The sequence below is a fragment of the Schistocerca americana genome, chromosome 3 (genome assembly GCF_021461395.2).
Source record: "Schistocerca americana isolate TAMUIC-IGC-003095 chromosome 3, iqSchAmer2.1, whole genome shotgun sequence".
Classification (NCBI taxonomy): Eukaryota; Metazoa; Arthropoda; class Insecta; order Orthoptera; family Acrididae; genus Schistocerca; species Schistocerca americana.
The window spans coordinates 881,745,832-881,765,629 of NC_060121.1; the positions used below are offsets into that span (position 1 = coordinate 881,745,832).

The 19,798-nt window shown below is 43.9% G+C and overlaps 1 protein-coding gene and 1 non-coding gene across 2 annotated transcripts in view; both read left to right on the forward strand.

Moving 5' to 3' along the window:
- The window catches only part of LOC124606463 (retinal homeobox protein Rx3-like), a 116,033-nt gene extending 97,217 nt beyond the window's left edge, over positions 1–18,816 (forward strand). Inside the window, exons 5-6 of the mRNA XM_047138445.1 lie at positions 4,580–4,697; positions 18,750–18,816. Coding sequence (XP_046994401.1) covers positions 4,580–4,697; positions 18,750–18,816 — 185 coding nt within the window. The remainder of the gene's footprint in view (positions 1–4,579; positions 4,698–18,749) is intronic.
- Positions 4,190–4,260, forward strand: Trnat-ugu. Its single transcript has one exon. It is a non-coding gene; the product is annotated as a tRNA-Thr (tRNA).
- Positions 18,817–19,798: the final 982 nt, after the last annotated feature.

The window sequence follows — 19,798 nt, forward strand, 5'->3', positions numbered from 1 at the left end:
AAGGATTAGTGTGACCTGTCCACATGAACACCTCCGTTGTGATTGCTCCTACAGAGTGGGTATCTGTATCGATGAGGAACAAAAGCCACCCGAGGGCTTCAAGGAACGTTGGCATACTTAACTTCAATTTCTGGCATTTCTCTACGAAGTCAGTCGCTAAACGACCTCGGCTGGTCGCCTGCACGCAACTGACAGACTACACGCAACACCTAAGCGCTGGGCGAGTTGCGTGACTTTGTAGGCGCGCTCACTGGAGATTGAAGTATGCTTAATCGACCGTAGCATTAAGACAAGAATGAGTCAGGTACTGTAGTAAGCCAGTATTAGGAAATACACTGCTGTAAACTGGCAAGAGGTGAGGCATACTAGGAAGCGGCAAGCGTACACAGGACTATTACATCATGGAGAGACAGATGCACCCATGAGGAGAGACAGTATCTTACCATAGTTTAATAATGAGACAGGTGGATGAATTTTAATAAATATCATCAGGAATATTCAACCTACAAGGAAATGAGATACTGTATCACTGAGATATGATATGTGCAGTCTTATTCCGTTGTGGCTATAGAGGCTACAGATACTAGTATAACATTACCATAGTAACTACTTCAGTTGAGTCGGTATATATATGTTGTGAAGGGCAATCACATATGTTAGATAGACAAAAATATGTGTACGTAACGGCCTGGGAAGATTTTATTGATAACAGAAGAGATACTTGAACTGACTGACGTAAGTAGTAAATTCAAAAATGTGGTGCGGCCTTACAGAAAAAAGAACTGTCAATGAATGTGACTGATAAGAAAAGGAATAAGGAATTTCTGCACAGAACAGGGTCGAAACTAAATGTATGGAAAAGACTGTGGACAGACAGGCACTGGAAATATTTTACTGCTTTGGGTAATCTTGCTACTCTGGGATGTAGAAATTGGAAAATGAGAAGAGCAGCATGAAAGTAGTCAGAAGGCCTAAAAAAAACAGTATATTCCTTCAGATCGTAATTGTCAGTTTCTGCATAAAATTGGAGAGGGTGCAAGGCCATACTATTGATATTAGTAGACTGCAGTAAATCGTATAAGACGGACTTCGTTTTTCCGTTCACAAAGACTTCACGGATAAATTCTTCACATTCTGAGACGAAATTTTTGAAAATTTCTCTGACAACTACTCACTGAAAGTCAAAGAACCGAGGTGTAACTTTGGATGAAAACATCAGGTAGGCAGACAATCATGTCGCAACGTGCAGGAAGATTTTCCGTAGCTTCTACGTCCTTCAACATTTACGGAATATATTTCCACAGGAAACCGAAATTTGCAAAATCATTAGTTCAGCTGGCTGGCTGAGGTTGGCTGAGGCGTAGTTCAGCTGGACCTACAATACTGGGAAGTAATTCAGCAAGGCACGGTTAGTCATAACACCAGACGGTTCGAACTAACGATAAATACTTGTCTGCTTTACTTCATTACGTAACAACATAACCCATTTGATCATGTCAGTGCTTCAGACGCCCAGTTGAGGTGGTTGCTGCCAGGCGCGTTACGTAACCACGATGCATTATGCATACGTCACTGGCACCACACTGTACACACTGTCGACACATCTATACCAACAGATACAAACATTGTTTACTTCCAAGTTCAGTTTCGTCCGACACTCGACGTATATTTCCAGAGAAAAGAATGAAATGTAAAAGGACCTTTACAATCCCTTCAAAACCAACTTCATAAAAATACGAAGCACTTCAGATTCTGATACCAGTAACTTCTCTCACAGAAATTAACATTTCTCTCTCTCCGACAGTGAAGTAAATCCTCATTTCCTCTTCCAGTGCTTTTATTTTTCGCTTCAATTTCAGTCACTGTTTGTTTATGCCCCCCTCGTCATTACTTGTACACTTACATTTCCCCACGCTTCTCGTTCTCTCTCTCTGTCCTATGCACTTCCACCTACGTATTTCTGTTCTTGATTATTCTTCTCTTAACAAACAATTCTGTGCTGTAGTCATCTGAGTTACTATTATTATTGTTGTTACTGTCGCTTCACCACTATTTCTAAATAGTAAACTGGATGCTGAAGACAAAAGGGCGTAGTGCCGACAGTCTTTACAGGGTAAATAAATCAACGAATAAAAAGAAAGTAAAGAATGTACCGGGGAAGTTATTCTTTGATGTCTTAACAAATGTCCTGTCATCCAGTCCATTTTTCTTGCCAGTATATTCCATAAGCTCCTTTCTTCGCCGAGTCTGCGGAGAATCTCCCAAGTCGCTATGTTATAAGACCACCTCATTTTAAACAACTTCCATAATACCATATCTTAAACGATTCGACTCTCTTCTGTTCCTTCTTCCCACAGTCCATTGAACAACATCATTCAAATCTGTGCCCTAAACGCACGTTCTCAGAAATTTCTTCCTCATATTAAGAATTACGTTTGATACTATTAGCCTTCTTTTGCCGGAAATGCCCTCTGCTTGTCATTATCTGCTTTTTATACGAGGGTTGCCCAGAAAGTAAGTTCCGATCGGTCGCGAAATGGAAACCACTGGGAAAATCCGTTAAAGCTTCGCACAGATATGTTGGTCAGTGTCTCTAGTGTGCCCGTCGATCGTGTCGCGTCGCTCTTTTTAGTTTTGAGTGAACAGTGAGCATGTAAAGATGCGTAGGGAATAGCGTCTCCCACCAAGCATGAGGGTCTGGTTAGAGATTTCACCTGTGTAATGCATCCCACATAACGCAACTGTCGAGCAGTTTCTTCTTCATGCCAATTTCGGTCGCACACTGCAGGGACAATGAAGACGCTCCTGCAGCGTTTCCGATGAGAAGTGTTTGATCACCCACAATACAGTCCGTAATTGGCTCCCTCAGAGTCTCATCTCTGCTCACAAGAACCGCTGGCTATGAAGACAAATTTTTTTCCACAGACAACGTGATGCAGACCATTGCAGATAACTGGCCGAAAGCATAGGCGGCTGCTTTCTATGACGAGGATACTGGAAAGTTCATACAACACCGTTGCTTCGACGGTATATGTTATTTTGCTTCCAAGGTAGGAGAGTTTGTTCTTCGCCTACTTCACGGTCACCTATTTTGATGTTATCGTTACCGTTAATCTAATTTTTTCTACTTCTCACTTTCTTCGGTTTACTCTTAATCAATACTCTGTACTCATAGAACTGTTCAATCCATTCAACAGGTCCTACAATTCTTCTTCTCTTTCACTGAGGATAGCAATGTCATCAGCAAATCTTGTTATTGGTATCCTCTCTCCCTGTATTCCAATATTGAACGTTTCTTTCATTTTTGCCACAGTTTCTTCGATGTATGACCGAACGGTAAGGGCGAAAAACTGCATCCGTATCTTGAACCCTTTTTAATTCGAGCACTTTGTTCTTGGTCTTCCATTCTAATTGTTACTTCATGGTTCTCGTAAATATTCGATATTACACACCTTTCCCTATAGATTTCAAGTCTTAACTATACATGATGTATAAATGCAGACTGAAGTGAGGAATGAAAATTGTACAAAGGCCAAGATTCGAACCCGACTGTCCGGCTCACTAGGCACAGTGGCTGTGCACCACTACACGGATTACACTAGCACGCCTCCCTCTTCAATCCAAATTCCGATTCACGCCTCAGGCCACTTAGTATTCCCCCTAAACTCGAACAACTTTACAATTTCCTGTCGTCGATTCAGTCTGCATATATGTATCATAGATGTTCGAGACTTGAAAGAGTCTCTGGAACCACACAGTTTCATTTGAGTAAAGCAGCATGCCCTTGCTTCAGGCAGGATCACCATTTCGTTCGATGATGAAGTGCTACTCCAATACAGTTGGAGAGCCTTTGCAATAATTTCGAGTTTGGGGTAAACAAATGGTTCAAATGGCTCTGAGCACTATGGGACTTAACATCTATGGTCATCAGTCCCCTAGAACTTAGAACTACTTAAACCTAACTAACCTAAGGACATCACACAACACCCAGCCATCACGAGGCAGAGAAAATCCCTGACCCCGCCGGGAATCGAACCCGGGAACCCGGGCGTGGGAAGCGAGAACGCTACCGCACGACCACGAGATGCGGGCTTGGGGTAAACACCAAGTGGGCTGAGGCGTGAATGGAATTTTGGATTAAGGAGGGAGGCGTCCTAGGGTAGTTCGTGGGGATGAGTAGAACCATTGTGCCAGGGTGGCGTAGTGGTTACGCATTTGCCTTGTGAGCAGGAGACCCGGGTTCGAATCCCGGCCTTGATAGAGAGTTTCATTCCACGCTTCAGCCTTCATACGGCCATCAATAGTATTTATCTCACTTTCTTTGACTATCGCCTTTGTGCGTATATCACTCAAGTTACAGGAAAATGCTGACCTTCCTAGACTGGTGATGGGGCACTCGTGGAACATAATTGTCTGGCAACATTTTCTGTTTGTCTCGAGGTGGTCGGATGTGCCGCCATAGAAACGCGTCGTACACTTTGTGAAGTTGCGGATGTGTGTGTGTTCACAGGGCGCAATCCAGCAGCCGGGGGCGGCCAGTTGGGCCAGGAGGGGGCAGCGGCTGCTGCGGCGGCTGCAGCGGCGGCGACGGCGGCGGCGGCGGACGCCGCCCTCAAGATGGACTCCGCGGGGGCGGCGGCGGCGGCGGCGGCTGCGGCGGCTCTCTGCCGGGACGGCTACCGCACCGCCGTGCACGGGTCAGTAGCCACTCTGCTGGGGAACTCGGTGATGTTCCCAAAAACACAAGCCGCTCAGGGTTCTTCACAAGGACATCCAGAGTTTCAAAAGGCGACTGCGCAAAACCTACAAGGCACAGAGAGGATAGACGTACAATAGACAGAACATCTCTCCAAGTTTTTAAGTCACTTTACAGACGCTCGGTATGGGCACTGGCTGGGATGCGACAAACGTCAATATTTGGGTGCAGTTCGTTGACGCCGCCGGCACGAAATGCCCGGAAGGCGCGGCAGCGGCCCGTTGAGGAAATGTGTTCGTTGGGTTGCCTATCTGCAGGCGCGGACTAAATAAGTGTGACAGCGGATGATTTATACACTGATCAGCCAGAACATTACGACCACCTGCCTAACAGCCGGTATGTCCACCTTTGGCACGGATAACAGCGGCGACGCGCATTGGCGTGGAATCAATGAGGCCTTTTACGTCGCTGGAGGGAGATGGCACCACATGTGCACACACAAGTCACATAATCCTCGTAAATTCTGGGGAAGGGGAAGATGAGCGCCAACGCCATGTTCAATCGCATCCCAGGTGTGCTCGATTGCGATCAGATCTGGTGAGTTGTGGACCAGCACATCAATTGGAACTCATGACTGTGTCCCTCGAACCACTCCATCACACGCCTAGCATTGTGACATGCCGCATTATCTTGTTGAAAAATGCGACTGCCATCGGGAAATATGATCATCATAAAGAGGTGTACGTGGTGTGCAACCAGTGTACGACACTCCTTGGCCGTCGTGGTGCCTAATGTAGCCGCCGCTAACTTGTTTCCATCCCGCAGTACATGTGTCAAGGAGCTGTTCCCCTGGAAGATGTCGGATTCGCGCCCTCCCACTGGCATGATAGAGAAGGTATCGGGATTAACCAGACCATGCAACGCTCTGCCACAGCGCTAACGTCCGGTGCTGATTGTCACGTGCCCATTTCACCCGTTGTTGCCGATGTCGCGATGTTAACATCGGCGCATGCACAGGTCGTAGGCCGCTCGTTAGGAGTGTTCGGTGCGCTGTGGGTTCAGACAAAAATGGTTCAAATGGCTCTGAGCACTATGGGACTTAACATCTGAGGTCATCAGTCTCCTAGACTTAGAACTACTTAAACCTAACTAACCTAAGCGCATTACACACATCCATGCCCGAGGCAGGATTCGAACCTTCGACCGTAGCAGCAGAACGGTTCCGGACAGAAGCGCCTAGAACCGCTCTGTCACAGCCGCCGGCATGTTCAGACACACTTGTACTCTGTCCAGCATTAAAATCTGATGTTAGAACCTTCACAGTTCGCCACCTGTCCTGTTTTACCAGTCTGTCCAGCTTACGACGTCCGACTTCTGTAATGTCGGGTGGCCGCCCAACCTCATAAGGTCTGGAAGTGGTTTCGCCTTGGTTTCGTCACGTGTTGAAGACACTCACCACAACACTCCTAGAACACCCGACAAGTCGCGCAGTTTCCGGAATGCTCTTGCCGAGCCTCCGCGCCATCGCCATCTGCCCTCGGTCAGACTCAGATAGATCGCGCGGCTTCCCCATTCCACACGCGGACAGCAATCTCACTGATACCACATGCACAGTGCGTGTGTCTGACTAGCAGTCATTCCTCGCCAGGTGCCGCTGCTATCGCCTGGACGAGTTTATATCGATAGTAGATCGGTGGTCAAAATATTCTGCGCATTCAGTGTGTTTGACATTTCTTCAATCGTTGGTGGCCATCTGACAGTTATATTATTCTTGAAGAATCAAATTTGCCAAGATCGCTAGTAATTCTTTTTATTACCGTTAACTGTTTCGATAGACCTGCCCTGTCATCATCAGACCTTGTAACATTATTAGATGTACTTGCCTTTTAGAACAATGAAAGTTACATAGTGTTTTTGCCTCAAACTGCAATAGAGAGTGGACGGGAACATCAGCAGGTCACAAGTAAAATACCACAGAATCAAAACATACAACTTGTTGTGCTGATGTTCCAGCATACACTAACCACTAATCACTTCAAGTGGTTAGTGTATTTTCGGACATCAACACAACGTGTTGTATGTTTTGATTCTGTGCTATTTTATCTGTAGCATGCTGATGTTCCCTTCCACTCTCTATTACAATGTCACGCTACATCACTATGTGATTTTCATTGTTGTAAAAAGCATGTACATCTAATAATGTTACACGCACTGATGACGACAGCCCATGTCTCTCGAAACCGGTAACGATAATAAAAAGGATCATTAGCGATCTTGGCAAACTTGTTTCTTCAAGAGCAATATAGCAGTAGAGTTGTATACATGTTCTGACAATCCTGGCTCCTAGCACAACCTCGCCACTGCTCGTATTGCGAATCGTAACTTGGAGACATGTTCTATCCACTGATACGTGTCATTTTTCTCCATGTACTACAGTTTTTGTGCAGTCGTCTCCTGAAATCTCAGAGCTAGGGAAGAATAGTGTACCTCGGTACAGTTTTCAGACTTATCGTCTAGCTGGGTCTGTAATACAGTTTTAACATTTTTCATATTCCGTTTGTATACGATTGCATTCACATTTTATATGCTGCAGTCTTTTTCTGAAATTACAAAAATTACTCAGGATAATTAAGGTTTTTCCAAATGTAAAAACATGTTCAAAGGTACGACATGGCCTTGTACCTAGGTGCAACTATTTCACTGGAACTTAAAAGGGGTGCAATCAAAAAAGTGTTGTGAATGCTATGTGTTATATTACTACTCTACTACACGCCAATAATCAGTAAGCGAAACCAAACTGAGAAGAAGTATTATCGAAAACCAGTTATAAGTTAAACACCTTTTGAAATTAAACCTATTGAAAAGTAACACAAAAATTTCCATTTTCAGGACTGGTAACATTGTTAATACATTAACGAAAGTGAGTTGCAAATACTTCATGTTCCATATTAAAAGACCTTTTTCCGTTTAATGGTGCAAGATGCTGCACGGCTGACGAAGTATAGTTTTACCTTCCACACGTTACATAACTATTCTAATAATATACAGTTTTACTTGCTATAAAATTCTGTAACTGAAGAGATAACAACACAGGGTGTTACAAAATGAACATCCAGGTTTACGGCTTTGTAATATTTATTACAGTCAACTTACAATTGTAAGTAATACATCAATTGAAAGATCAACTAAAACACTTTTTCTTACGAGAGTTCAATGTGAACACTATGTGCCATACGGCAAACATCGAGTCGGTACGTACCAACTTTACGAACGAAATGTTGCTATATGACGATGAATACTTTCAGGATTGATGGTTCAAATGGCTCTGAGCACTAGGGGATTAACATCTGTGGTCATCAGTCGCCTAGAACTTAGAACTACTTAAACCTAACTAACCTAAGGACATCACACACATCCATGCGCGAGGCAGGATTCGAACCTGCGACCGTAGCGGTCACGCGGTTCCAGACTGAAGCACCTAGAACCGCACGGCCACACCGGCTGGCACTTTCAGGATTGTATCATCTTCATGATTAATCGGCACTTTACCTAAGTGAAAATGCGATAACACATAATGTGCTCTTGTTGGGGGGTCAGCAAATTCCCACGATATGGCACACCTGCAACGAGACTTCCCAATCGAATATTTTTGTGCCATATCCCGGCATAAGGTTTAGGGGCCTTTCATTTTCAATGAAGCAAGTGAACTAGAATCAGATGATCCACAGATTTTTATTTTGCGTCAAGATGGTGTGCGACCGCACTAACATAACTCAGTACATGAGTGGTTAATTGACGTTTTACCTGTCCTCTGGATTGTCCGCAAGGAGCTGGACGACAGAGCCTGTTTTGCACGGTCTCCACGTTCACACAACTGAAGCCGTGCGATTTTTCCTCTGGGGCTTCATAAATAATCGTGTTCATGTACCTCCACTACCAGCTGATCTATCTGACGTTATAAACAGGATCAAGACAGTTGATGCAACAATTAATCCACACTCACTGATCAGGATTTGTAAAGAATTCGCCTATCGACTCGGTTTTTGCTTTATGGTAAATAGTGTTCACACTGAACACTCGTAAGGGAAACTGTTTTACTTCATCTTTCATTTGATGTATTATTTACAATTGTAAGTTAAGTGTAATAAATGCTACAAAGCCTTAAAACCCGGTTGTTCATTTTCAAACACTTTATATTGTTAATTCTTCAGTTACAGAATCTTACGGTGAGTAGGACTCTACATATCTGGTATATTACGAGTGGACGGTAAAACCATAATTCTTCGGTCTTGCAGCATCTTATGCCATTAAACGGAAGGAGGTCTTTTACCATGGGACATGGAATATTTGCAACTGACTTTCTTTAATGTCCGAACAATGTTACCTGTCTTGAAAATGGAAATTTGTGTTAGTTTCTAACAGTTTTGAAACACCCTATCTATTCTAAGAAGCTTTAATATATCATAAAGCGCTTAAATGTGTAGAACTCGAAATATTTACAAATGCTGAATAGAATGTCTACCAGCAACAAAAACTGTAGAAAATGGCGGTCTCTTGTCTGCAACCCTTCACATGATCCTCAAATTAGTCAGTAGACTGAAGTACCGACCAAAGAACATCAAGTGTTCCTAGGTATACTATACTCTACTTACGGATAACGCTGCAAATTTGAGGCACTAAAGAGTAGCGGTGAAGTTTGTAGGACAGTTACTGGAGTGCTGGGGATTTCTTGTGTTGGTCGCCGTAGCGCGGCTGCCCCCCCCCACCCTCCCACCCCCCCCCCCCACCCCCACCCCCCAATCAAGCGTGCCGGGTACGAATAGCAGCCACCGACGTTAGGGTCCAAACAGCGAGAAGAGATGGACACCAGCAGTTTCGTCAAACTCTTCATTCTCAACGAGACATAACATTCGTACGTCATGCAGATTGCGTCTGGCGTCGAAACCAGGATCACGGGGAGTCTGCGTCGTGGTGGAGGACGCACTGGGAGCGGTCACACTGCAGTGTGGGCGCCGTGTCTAGCGGCTAGCCCGCTGACGGAGTCAACCACCACGTGGTGCTGACAGCACTTCCGAAGCTTCGTTTGTTTGTTTCGCCTGCAAAGCTCGTACCATATTTAGCCATCGGAAACACATGGTTACATGGAATACGCAATCGTAGAGAGAAAATGTGAAAATGAATATCCACAGAACTGAAAGCTTAAAGCCGTCAGCTTTTTCCAGAACAGTAAACTAGAACTATTTACGTTATCAGTATATACTACTTCTTAAATTTAATACTAAGTGATACAGAAAAATGAAACTATGAGTCCCACAGACTTTTCCCTCCAAACGTAAGAAAACTGACAATCACTTTGTACAGGCGAATGTCTTCAGAAACCAAAAGAGAAGACGCTGATTGAGGGAAAAGATAACCCATACTCGTCAAAGTCCCCAGAAATTTCAGTCTTTCATTGTTAAGTTTGGAATACGAAAGAAGATGTGGTCTGCATCAGATTATGACTCGGAACCACCCTAACACGCTGGGATACCGTAAATGTTGGTACTGTGAAGATGTAGAGGAAATGAGGCATGGTTAAAGCGCAGTCGAATTGTGGTGGAAGTCGTAGATCGGTCAAAATGCGTCCCCGTAAACCACGAGCTTGCAGTATGGCTATAATGCTGCATAGTACCCACCTTTCGTTTGTTGGGACACATTACACATCTCTCGTAATGACTGTTTCCTGTTGCTCTTGATGTCACATAAGTAGGTTGAATACGGTAATATCACACCGAGAACAATTCCTAATAATCTCCCCCCTCCGTCCTCCTTCCATCTACACTCCTGGAAATTGAAATAAGAACACCGTGAATTCATTGTCCCAGGAAGGGGAAACTTTATTGACACATTCCTGGGGTCAGATACATCACATGATCACACTGACAGAACCACAGGCACATAGACACAGGCAACAGAGCATGCACAATGTCGGCACTAGCACAGTGTATATCCACATCCTATAAGATGCCGTTGTTTCGCTAGGACGTCAGCTTCCTCATTGCAATTTATGCTAGCGTGGGACTGCACCCAGAGGAGAATGATGGTTTGCTCTCTTTGTTTACAGCTAATATATTCGAATACCACATTAAAGAAAAATGCTGTGGGAGTCGGACAAGATTAATATCTTGAAGAAGGAATTTGAAGATTCAAACTTAATTGCTTCCAAAATTTCCACAATCTCCGCCGTAAAAACTGAAGCACTTTTAGGCAGTTTGTAGGCTATATTTTTCTGGATCTGATGGCACAGGAAATGTCCGCCACTGCACGACAGTACCGTCTCTGAGCGCAGCGCTGAGGGCGTCACTGGGTCCCTGCAGCACTGAGCAGCGCCGAACCCCGGACTCCGAAGTCCGACGTTGGAGCGGTATCCGCTAAATGAACGGTAGCAGCCCATCCGATCACACGGTGTGCGCCTGGGCGCCTACTAATAGCCCCTAGGTGAAGCATTGCTTAAGAACTGTTGGCGGTAGCGTCACAGCCGTATAGAGGAAAGTAACAGATGTCTCGTGGGAATCAAGAAACGGACAGCACTGACCAAGAGAAGGGCCTTATGCTGAAGAAGCACATCGACTGCCACACTGAGAAAACATTTATAAACGCCTTTGCATGTAGTGTTCTGACATACGAATGTGAAACCTGGACGTTTACAATACAGGAGGAAGCTCGTCTCGAGGTCTCCGGAAATACGGTTATGGTATTAGAAAAAGCTATACGAAATAGGAGGGACGAAAGAACTGCTGAAAGCGAAAGGCCAACACAAAGCTGAACTCATTGCACACATAACCTGAGGGGGGTAAAAATCTTGGGATAGCGATATGCACACATACAGATGACGCTAACACAGCGCACACAAGGTACAAAATGGCAGTGGATTGGCGGAGCAGTTATTTGTATTCAGGTGATTCATGTGAAAGGGTTTCCGACGAGATTCCGCTGCACGACGGGAATTAACAGACTTTGAACTCGGAATGGTAGTTGGAGCTAGACGAATGTGACATTCCATTTCGGAAAATGTTGGTAAATTCAATATTCCGAGACCCACAGTCAAGTGTGTGCCAAGGATGCCAAATTTCAGGCGTTACCTCTCACAGTAGTGCTAGTAATACTTGTTGTTGTTGTTATTGTTGTGTGTTAAAATTTGTTTGATGCTGCTCTGCACTCTGCAGTATCTTCTGCAAGTCGTTTCGTCTCTACGTAACTACTTCAGCCCACATCCGCGTTTGAACGAGCTTACTGCAGTAAAGCCTTCGTCCATCTCTTCAGTTTTTACTCCGCACACTTCCCTCCATTATCAAATCGATTACTCTTTGATGCCTCAGAATGTGTCCTATAAGTGGATCCATTCATTTAATTAATCTGTGCTATAAATGTCTTTTCTTCTCATTCTGATTCAGTACGCTCCATTATTTACCCGATCTGACAGGCAGCGTTCTTGTGTAGCACTGCATGTTCAAAGTTCCTGCACTCTTCCGTCCAGTACTGCTTGCTAACCCCGTCTTACTTCGACACGAGTCTTTATATCAGATACATACTTCCAGAAAAGACTTCCTAACGCTTGAACTTATGTTCCATATTAGCACATTTCAGAAATGTTTTCTTACCACTGCCAGTCTGCATTTCATATTCTCTCTACTTCTGGTAGAGTCAGCTACTTTGTCGTCCAAATTGCAAAACCAGTCTTCTGCTTTTAGTGCCTCATTTCATAATCCAAACCCCCAGCATCACATGGCTTAACTGGGTTATACTCCATTAGTTACGTATTATATTCATTGATGTTTTGCTTTTTCTCACAGAATTCCGATGGTTTCGGAAACCTGACTTCTTCATTTTCTCTATCTGAACTTCAATTCCTTTTCCGTATTTCACCTTGGCTTTGTTTACCGCGTGTTCCATATATGAACTGCATCACATGGGAACCAGTTTACAATACTGCCACATTTCTTTGTCATTTACTGCCTTCTTTCTTTTCTCATAACAGCAGTCGAGCTCCTGTGGAAGTTGTAGATAAGTTTTTGCTCCCTGATGAAGTCATTAAAGTGATTTTTACAAGACGGTAACACAGACGAAATACTGTTGATACACAGTACGGAAAGCAGCGGGCCAAGGACTGAAACCTGGCGAACTCCAGAGAGCAGAATTCTCTGATTCACAGTTAACTCTCGTGTATTACTATTGTTTTCTTATCTGGGATAGTACCCTACACTTATTTCCAATGTTTGTACATTATGTTTACAGGATAAGGAAAAGATTTCTACACATGATTCGAAAATCTTCTGTATATCGAGCAAACGTGTGATAAATATGCTCTAAATTTTTAAATATATGTACTGTACTTTTCTTGCACACTATAGTAATAACAGTAATAATAATAATAATAATAATAATAATATTAATAAACGAGAGCTGTGTATGAATCAGAGAAGTCATTGTGGAAGTATGAACTCGGCTTCAGCCATATTAGGCTTTCCAGTTGCTCTATATAGGGCAAGCGATGTTTTCGACACTGCATTTGGTTATTTGCCATGAATTTTTCTTATCTGTATTGCTGTAGCTTTTTCGCTATTTGTGTTGCTATATTCTTTTGGCTTCCTGTGTAGGTACTGGATATTTTCTGTAGCGTTATACGGCTTTTCAGTTGAGCAATATATAAAAGTGTACTTTCCGATACCAGTTATAGCTGGTTTGCGATAATTTTGAGTGTGATATCAACCGTTCTCTCGTGTTTATCTGGTTGTGTGGTTTGTATATTCTATCACTTTCGTGATACTGTGGGTGTCAATTTAGATTTTAGTTTGTCTGCGTGGAGAGCCCCTAATTTCCAAGGGTGCTCATTTGGTTCAGTATTTATCAGTAATGCATCTTTATATTTTCTCGCCATGGGAAAGGGTGGTTGTGATGTCATGGTTATCATTTATATAAAAAAAATTTCGGGGCTTGTGATGACGTCATTAATCTAAGTCGACGAGTGGTATCGAAGGATCAGGTTTATACGAAACATGAACTCTGAGGAATCCCCCATGGTTCAATATTTGGTCTGCTGCTTTCCTTCGTCATTAGTTGTCGTAGTTGTAATCCTAGTTGTGAAAAAGTCTCCAGATAGCCTAGTTTCATACGTCGCCCAGAATCTTTCCGATCGTCTGTGATGTCTTTTCATCAGCGGAACGAACATCGGCCAGGTACCCCAACTACTGTTGGCACCTGTTTTTGAGGCAGCTGCAGAGCGACAGTGGGTGGGAGTTGGTGTTATTTTGGCCTGCCCCACATATGAACTAAACTTGTAAAGTTCAGGTGGTGATCCCTGCCATGGCCCCCACGCCGCTGACGCCGGTGTGTCTTTTTCCCTCGGCAGACTGCCCCTGTGCGAGAAGGCGGGTGGCGCCTGCTCCAAGCTGCTGTGCGCCTGCTCTGCGCGGCCGCCCTCGCCACCCCCGCAGCGGCCCTCGCCCTGCGCCAGTCCCGCCGCCTCCGCCGCCGCCGCCCCCACCGCCCACGACCTGTCTCTGAGCGCCGCCGACGCCGCCTCTCGCGCCGCCGCCGCCGCTGCCGCCCACGACGCCACCGACCTGAGTCTCTCCGCCGGCGACGCCTCCGCCCCCGCCTCCTGCTCGCCGCCAGACGCCAGCTAAGCGGCCACTCCCGCAGGGAGGCGCGCCCCCGACGACAAGTAGATGGCCCGCGGCAAGCACTGCCAAAGACACGAGCCCCACTGTTCCCTTCAGAGTACTACGAGTCTAGACGAAGTCGTATCGAGTACCCACAGTAACCTCCTTTCGCTGTACCAGAATGAACAGCTAACTCGGTCCTTCGTAAATCTACGAGAGGACGGCCTAATGGGCATTACCTTACATTAATCCACGTTTAAAAAGAGCTGCTATTCATTAAATAATTGGACAGCTCTGCCTGTATGCCTTACTCCTTTATCGCATTCCGTTCAGAACAATAACCTGAGCACCTCTCCTCTCTTCAGTATTTTCTCGTCACTCTTTTCGACACACTCTCTTCGCCATGTCTTTCTCGTTTTCCCCGTTTCTAATCTCCACCTCTGATACACGATGGTGAGTTAGTTTTTGCTTGTTTCCTACCACATTTCTTTTTAGTTTTCCTTTCTCCTTCTCCAGTACTTCCTTTTATGTATTTCGAATACATAATGGTCGCATTCTCTTCACTCTTCGGAAATACGTTGCATGTTTCACCATTCCATATTTCCTGTAAGTCTTCCTTTCTTAGTCCTAATTCTTTTACTAAAATACGGCTTTTATTTGATCTCACAAACACTTCTCTCGATACCACTATGTTACTCCTTCATGTCTCTTCACCTTCTTCACGTCTTTCCACTCCTCCTTTTATCCTAAATCTGACAGTTATTCACTCCACTCTTCATTCAATCACTGTTCAAACCTGCCTTATTTTCATATTTTCACATTTCTTATTATTTTCTATATCGCAGCACTTCTTTTTTCCGTACATCATGACAATTCACTTCATTCGCTCTTCACATTGTTTCTGTGACCCATCTGTTATTATTGTAATTTTTCTCTTCTTCTCATCTCCGATTTTTCTCTCTTTCTCCTTACATTATATGAATTCACTTTTTGTCCTATTGTCCTGTTCACCATCTGCTCCTGCTATACTTCTTTCTACCGTAGTAAGTCCCATTATTCCTTTCCCTTTTTCTTTCCTTCTTCTGCACTCTCTCTTCAGTCTCACTTAGAGCTTTCAGGAATTTTACAACTCAAAAATTTTCGCACATCCCCCAACTCTTCGTGAATATTCGTATAGTTTGAATGTAAGAAGTAATAATTATTCTGTTGAACAAATTAAGATTCAATTATTTTAAAGAAAAATTTGAATGGCAGCTGGCATTATTCTTCTTTCATCTTTAGAACTTTGTTAAACTTTCGACTTAACGCATATATCTGAAGTTCAAGTCCTGAAATCGATGAGATTAATTTCTCATATTCCACCATATAGATGTGAGCAACTTTTGCTCAACCAATCAGGTAGCACATCCTTCCCTTTTCCTCAGTCGGTGGCAGTTACTAAACACTTTGTTGTTGACGTGCTTTTGAACAGAGCCTACAGTACCGACTGCTTACTTTATAGCTGCTGAGATGTATCGCACAAAACCAGTCTCCCTACGCCGTCATGCACATATTGTGGACGACGTGTAAAACATGTAAAATTTGCTCGTGTCTTTGGCACATAAGAACTGCTTTAGTTTACCGATATTGGTCACCGTCTTGTTTAGTTACATAACATAGGAAATACCCCTCTAGCCAAAAAAAGTTCTCCTGGGGCGCTCTATATGTCACGTGGCCAAAGCTATTACAGGAGCACCAGCAGGCAAAGATATTGATTCTCCTAGCTGATTTTGCTTCCTTCTCTATACCCGAGCACGTTTATGGGTTTTCCATAAATTGGCTAAGTTATTTCGTGTAAAATGGTTTTTCGTACATAGCGAGGTGGAACTGGCTCCGTAAGCAGTGAGTATTACACGGATAATGAAGTATAAATACTTATGAAGACTCGATAGTAGCTCTGCCAAGTTCGTGGCCTTAGCCGGCGAGTGTGGCTAGAGTAAATTCACACACCTAGTGTAAAAAGTAAGATGTTGACGTTTTGATAAGCCTAACTGATTTTTCTCGGACTGTGGAACTCTTGATCTATACCATACTGTAGCGACATAAAAAATCATCATAAAAACTGTTTGTTGTTTCTGACAAAGGACAAAGAAATCATTGCTTGAAAGCAGTTATCTGTTCATTACATGTTACTTGCTTAGTGGTCTAAGAATTGAGTCTTGTAAGTGACGTTCGTTAGCAATTTGTGTCTGATGTAATTACTCCTCCCGCTTTTCCTATATATTCAAGCAATAGAAACTGGAAATATTATGACATTATACAGCGACGTATTTTCCACCATTCTGAACGTGAATGTTATTCTAGCTAATATGTAAATACTGTAGCGCGTAGAGCAATCTGTTGTCGACTACGTCAGATATTTTACGTTTCAGTATGGAAAAGAAAGCATTTTTTTATGTGTCTGAAGCGTATGTTAACTTCTCACGTGTTGATTTATTCATAGACTTGTACAGTATCGTTATAAATGTGCATTGTAAATTAAATTATACTGCTAATTGTATGAAGTGCTACTACGAGCAATAAAAGATATTACATAAAACTAGTGTGGCTACAGATATATTACTATGCAGAGACTCTCTTCAAAGACTGTCTTAAGATACACGTCTTTCTTGTCCTTTGCTGCACATATTCCCTGTATCTATACTAGTCTTTGGAACTAAAGTGTAGTTAGGAAAAGGTCTCATTAAAGCTGCCCACTACGCAGCTACCCAATAAAAAACTCCTCACTAGTGTGTAAAGAACGTAATTCTATCTAATGGTTCCTCTTATGGGACATCTGCAACTGTAGAATAAAGAAACCGCAAAACAGTTGCTTTATTGCGTACATGATCGGTTTTGGAATATTTAAAGTTCCATCCGAGGATGGAACTTCACGTGTTCTGAAACTGGACATGTACATAATAAAACATGGTGGATCTAGCCACTGTTGTGCTGTTCATTCACTTCATAAAATGTACACTCCTGGAAATTGAAATAAGAACACCGTGAATTCATTGTTCCAGGAAGGAGAAACTTTATTGACACATTCCTGGGGTCAGATACATCACATGATCACACTGACAGAACCACAGGCACATAGACACAGGCAACAGAGCATGCACAATGTCGGCACTAGTACAGTGTATATCCACCTTTCGCAGCAATGCAGGCTGCTATTCTCCCATGGAGACGATCGTAGAGATGCTGGATGTAGTCCTGTGGAACGGCTTGCCATGCCATTTCCACATGGCGCCTCAGTTGGACCAGCGTTCCTGCAGGACGTGCAGACCGCGTGAGACGACGCTTCATCCAGTCCCAAACATGCTCAATGGGGGACAGATCCGGAGATCTTGCTGGCCAGGGTAGTTGACTTACACCTTCTAGAGCACGTTGGGTGGCACGGGATACATGCGGACGTGCATTGTCCTGTTGGAACAGCAAGTTCCCTTGCCGGTCTAGGAATGGTAGAACGATGGGTTCGATGACGGTTTGGATGTACCGTGCACTATTCAGTGTCCCCTCGACGATCACCAGTGGTGTACGGCCAGTGTAGGAGATCGCTCCCCACACCATGATGCCGGGTGTTGGCCCTGTGTGCCTCGGTCGTATGCAGTCCTGATTGTGGCGCTCACCTGCACGGCGCCAAACACGCATACGACCATCATTGGCACCAAGGCAGAAGCGACTCTCATCGCTGAAGACGACACGTCTCCATTCGTCCCTCCATTCACGCCTGTCGTGACACCACTGGAGGCGGGCTGCACGATGTTGGGGCGTGAGCGGAAGACGGCCTAACGGTGTGCGGGACCGTAGCCCAGCTTCATGGAGACGGTTGCGAATGGTCCTCGCCGATACCCCAGGAGCAACAGTGTCCCTAATTTGCTGGGAAGTGGCGGTGCGGTCCCCTACGGCACTGCGTAGGATCCTACGGTCTTGGCGTGCATCCGTGCGTCGCTGCGGTCCGGTCCCAGGTCGACGGGCACGTGCACCTTCCGCCGACCACTGGCGACAACATCGATGTACTGTGGAGACCTCACGCCCCACGTGTTGAGCAATTCGGCGGTACGTCCACCCGGCCTCCCGCATGCCCACTATACGCCCTCGCTCAAAGTCCGTCAACTGCACATACGGTTCACGTCCACGCTGTCGCGGCATGCTACCAGTGTTAAAGACTGCGATGGAGCTCCGTATGCCACGGCAAACTGGCTGACACTGACGGCGGCGGTGCACAAATGCTGCGCAGCTAGCGCCATTCGACGGCCAACACCGCGGTTCCTGGTGTGTCCGCTGTGCCGTGCGTGTGATCATTGCTTGTACAGCCCTCTCGCAGTGTCCGGTGCAAGTATGGTGGGTCTGACACACCGGTGTCAATGTGTTCTTTTTTCCATTTCCAGGAGTGTAATTGCATCTAATTTGAAGCCTGATTTTATCTTCAGTATACGTGAGCTTGAAGTAAACTGAGATCACCCAAACTTTTTTGTACCACAACAGTACGTTTGATGTTTTTTTTTTGTATGTGTGATACGAAATTATGCCATGTGTATTTGACGAAGATCTCGACATTGACAAGTTATTTTTAAAGGTTTTAACAATGAATCTGGAATCTTAGCTACTGATGAACTTTCCTATAAATGCAGCAATGTAATTTAAACATGGACATTTAGTTGTATGACAAAGAACTTTGCTCTCTTTTATATTCAATAGCTACAACTTGCACAGAATATTTAACAGATTTTGGAAATGTTTAATGAGTCACGTACTGAACAAGTGGAAGTATACATGAATACTAAGAATTTTTGGTAAGATTTACTAACTGGCGAAGCAGACACTGATTCACTAAATAGGTTCCCATTGGGAAATTTGGATATTTCATGCAAACTTTTGATGTGTCATTGTGCTATTGTCAGATAGAAGAAAGAATTTGTGGTGATTTTAATCCAGATTCGTTAACTACTCCTAACAGAAATGAATATGGTACAAGGACCTATAAATTAGTGTGTCATAAATTACCTTCAAGAGTAGGTTAAGATACAAATGCATTGATAACTAATATTTTCATACAACAAACTGAAGTTAAATAAAATTTGTTATGACCCATAGTTAGATATATCGCTTATACAGTTCCCAGACCTTAAAAGAAACACTGAGATTTATGAACCATCTATAGTGAAAGACTTTAAAGGAAGATGTAAAACATATTGACTGTGGTTAATTTTGGAATAAAACCAGTGGCTAAATTAAACTCATAATATGTCTTAAAAGGTTTCCATGTCTGTTAAACAATAGTTTCTGCAAAAAGAATTAATTATGTTATGAAGAAGTCATTAAGTGTATCAAGACCAATTAGAAGCATAGTGTCTTCATTAAGCAAGAAATGGACTGATAAAAGAACAGTAAGAACGAGTGATGGTATGGAGACACTTTCATTTTATAAACAGTAGCA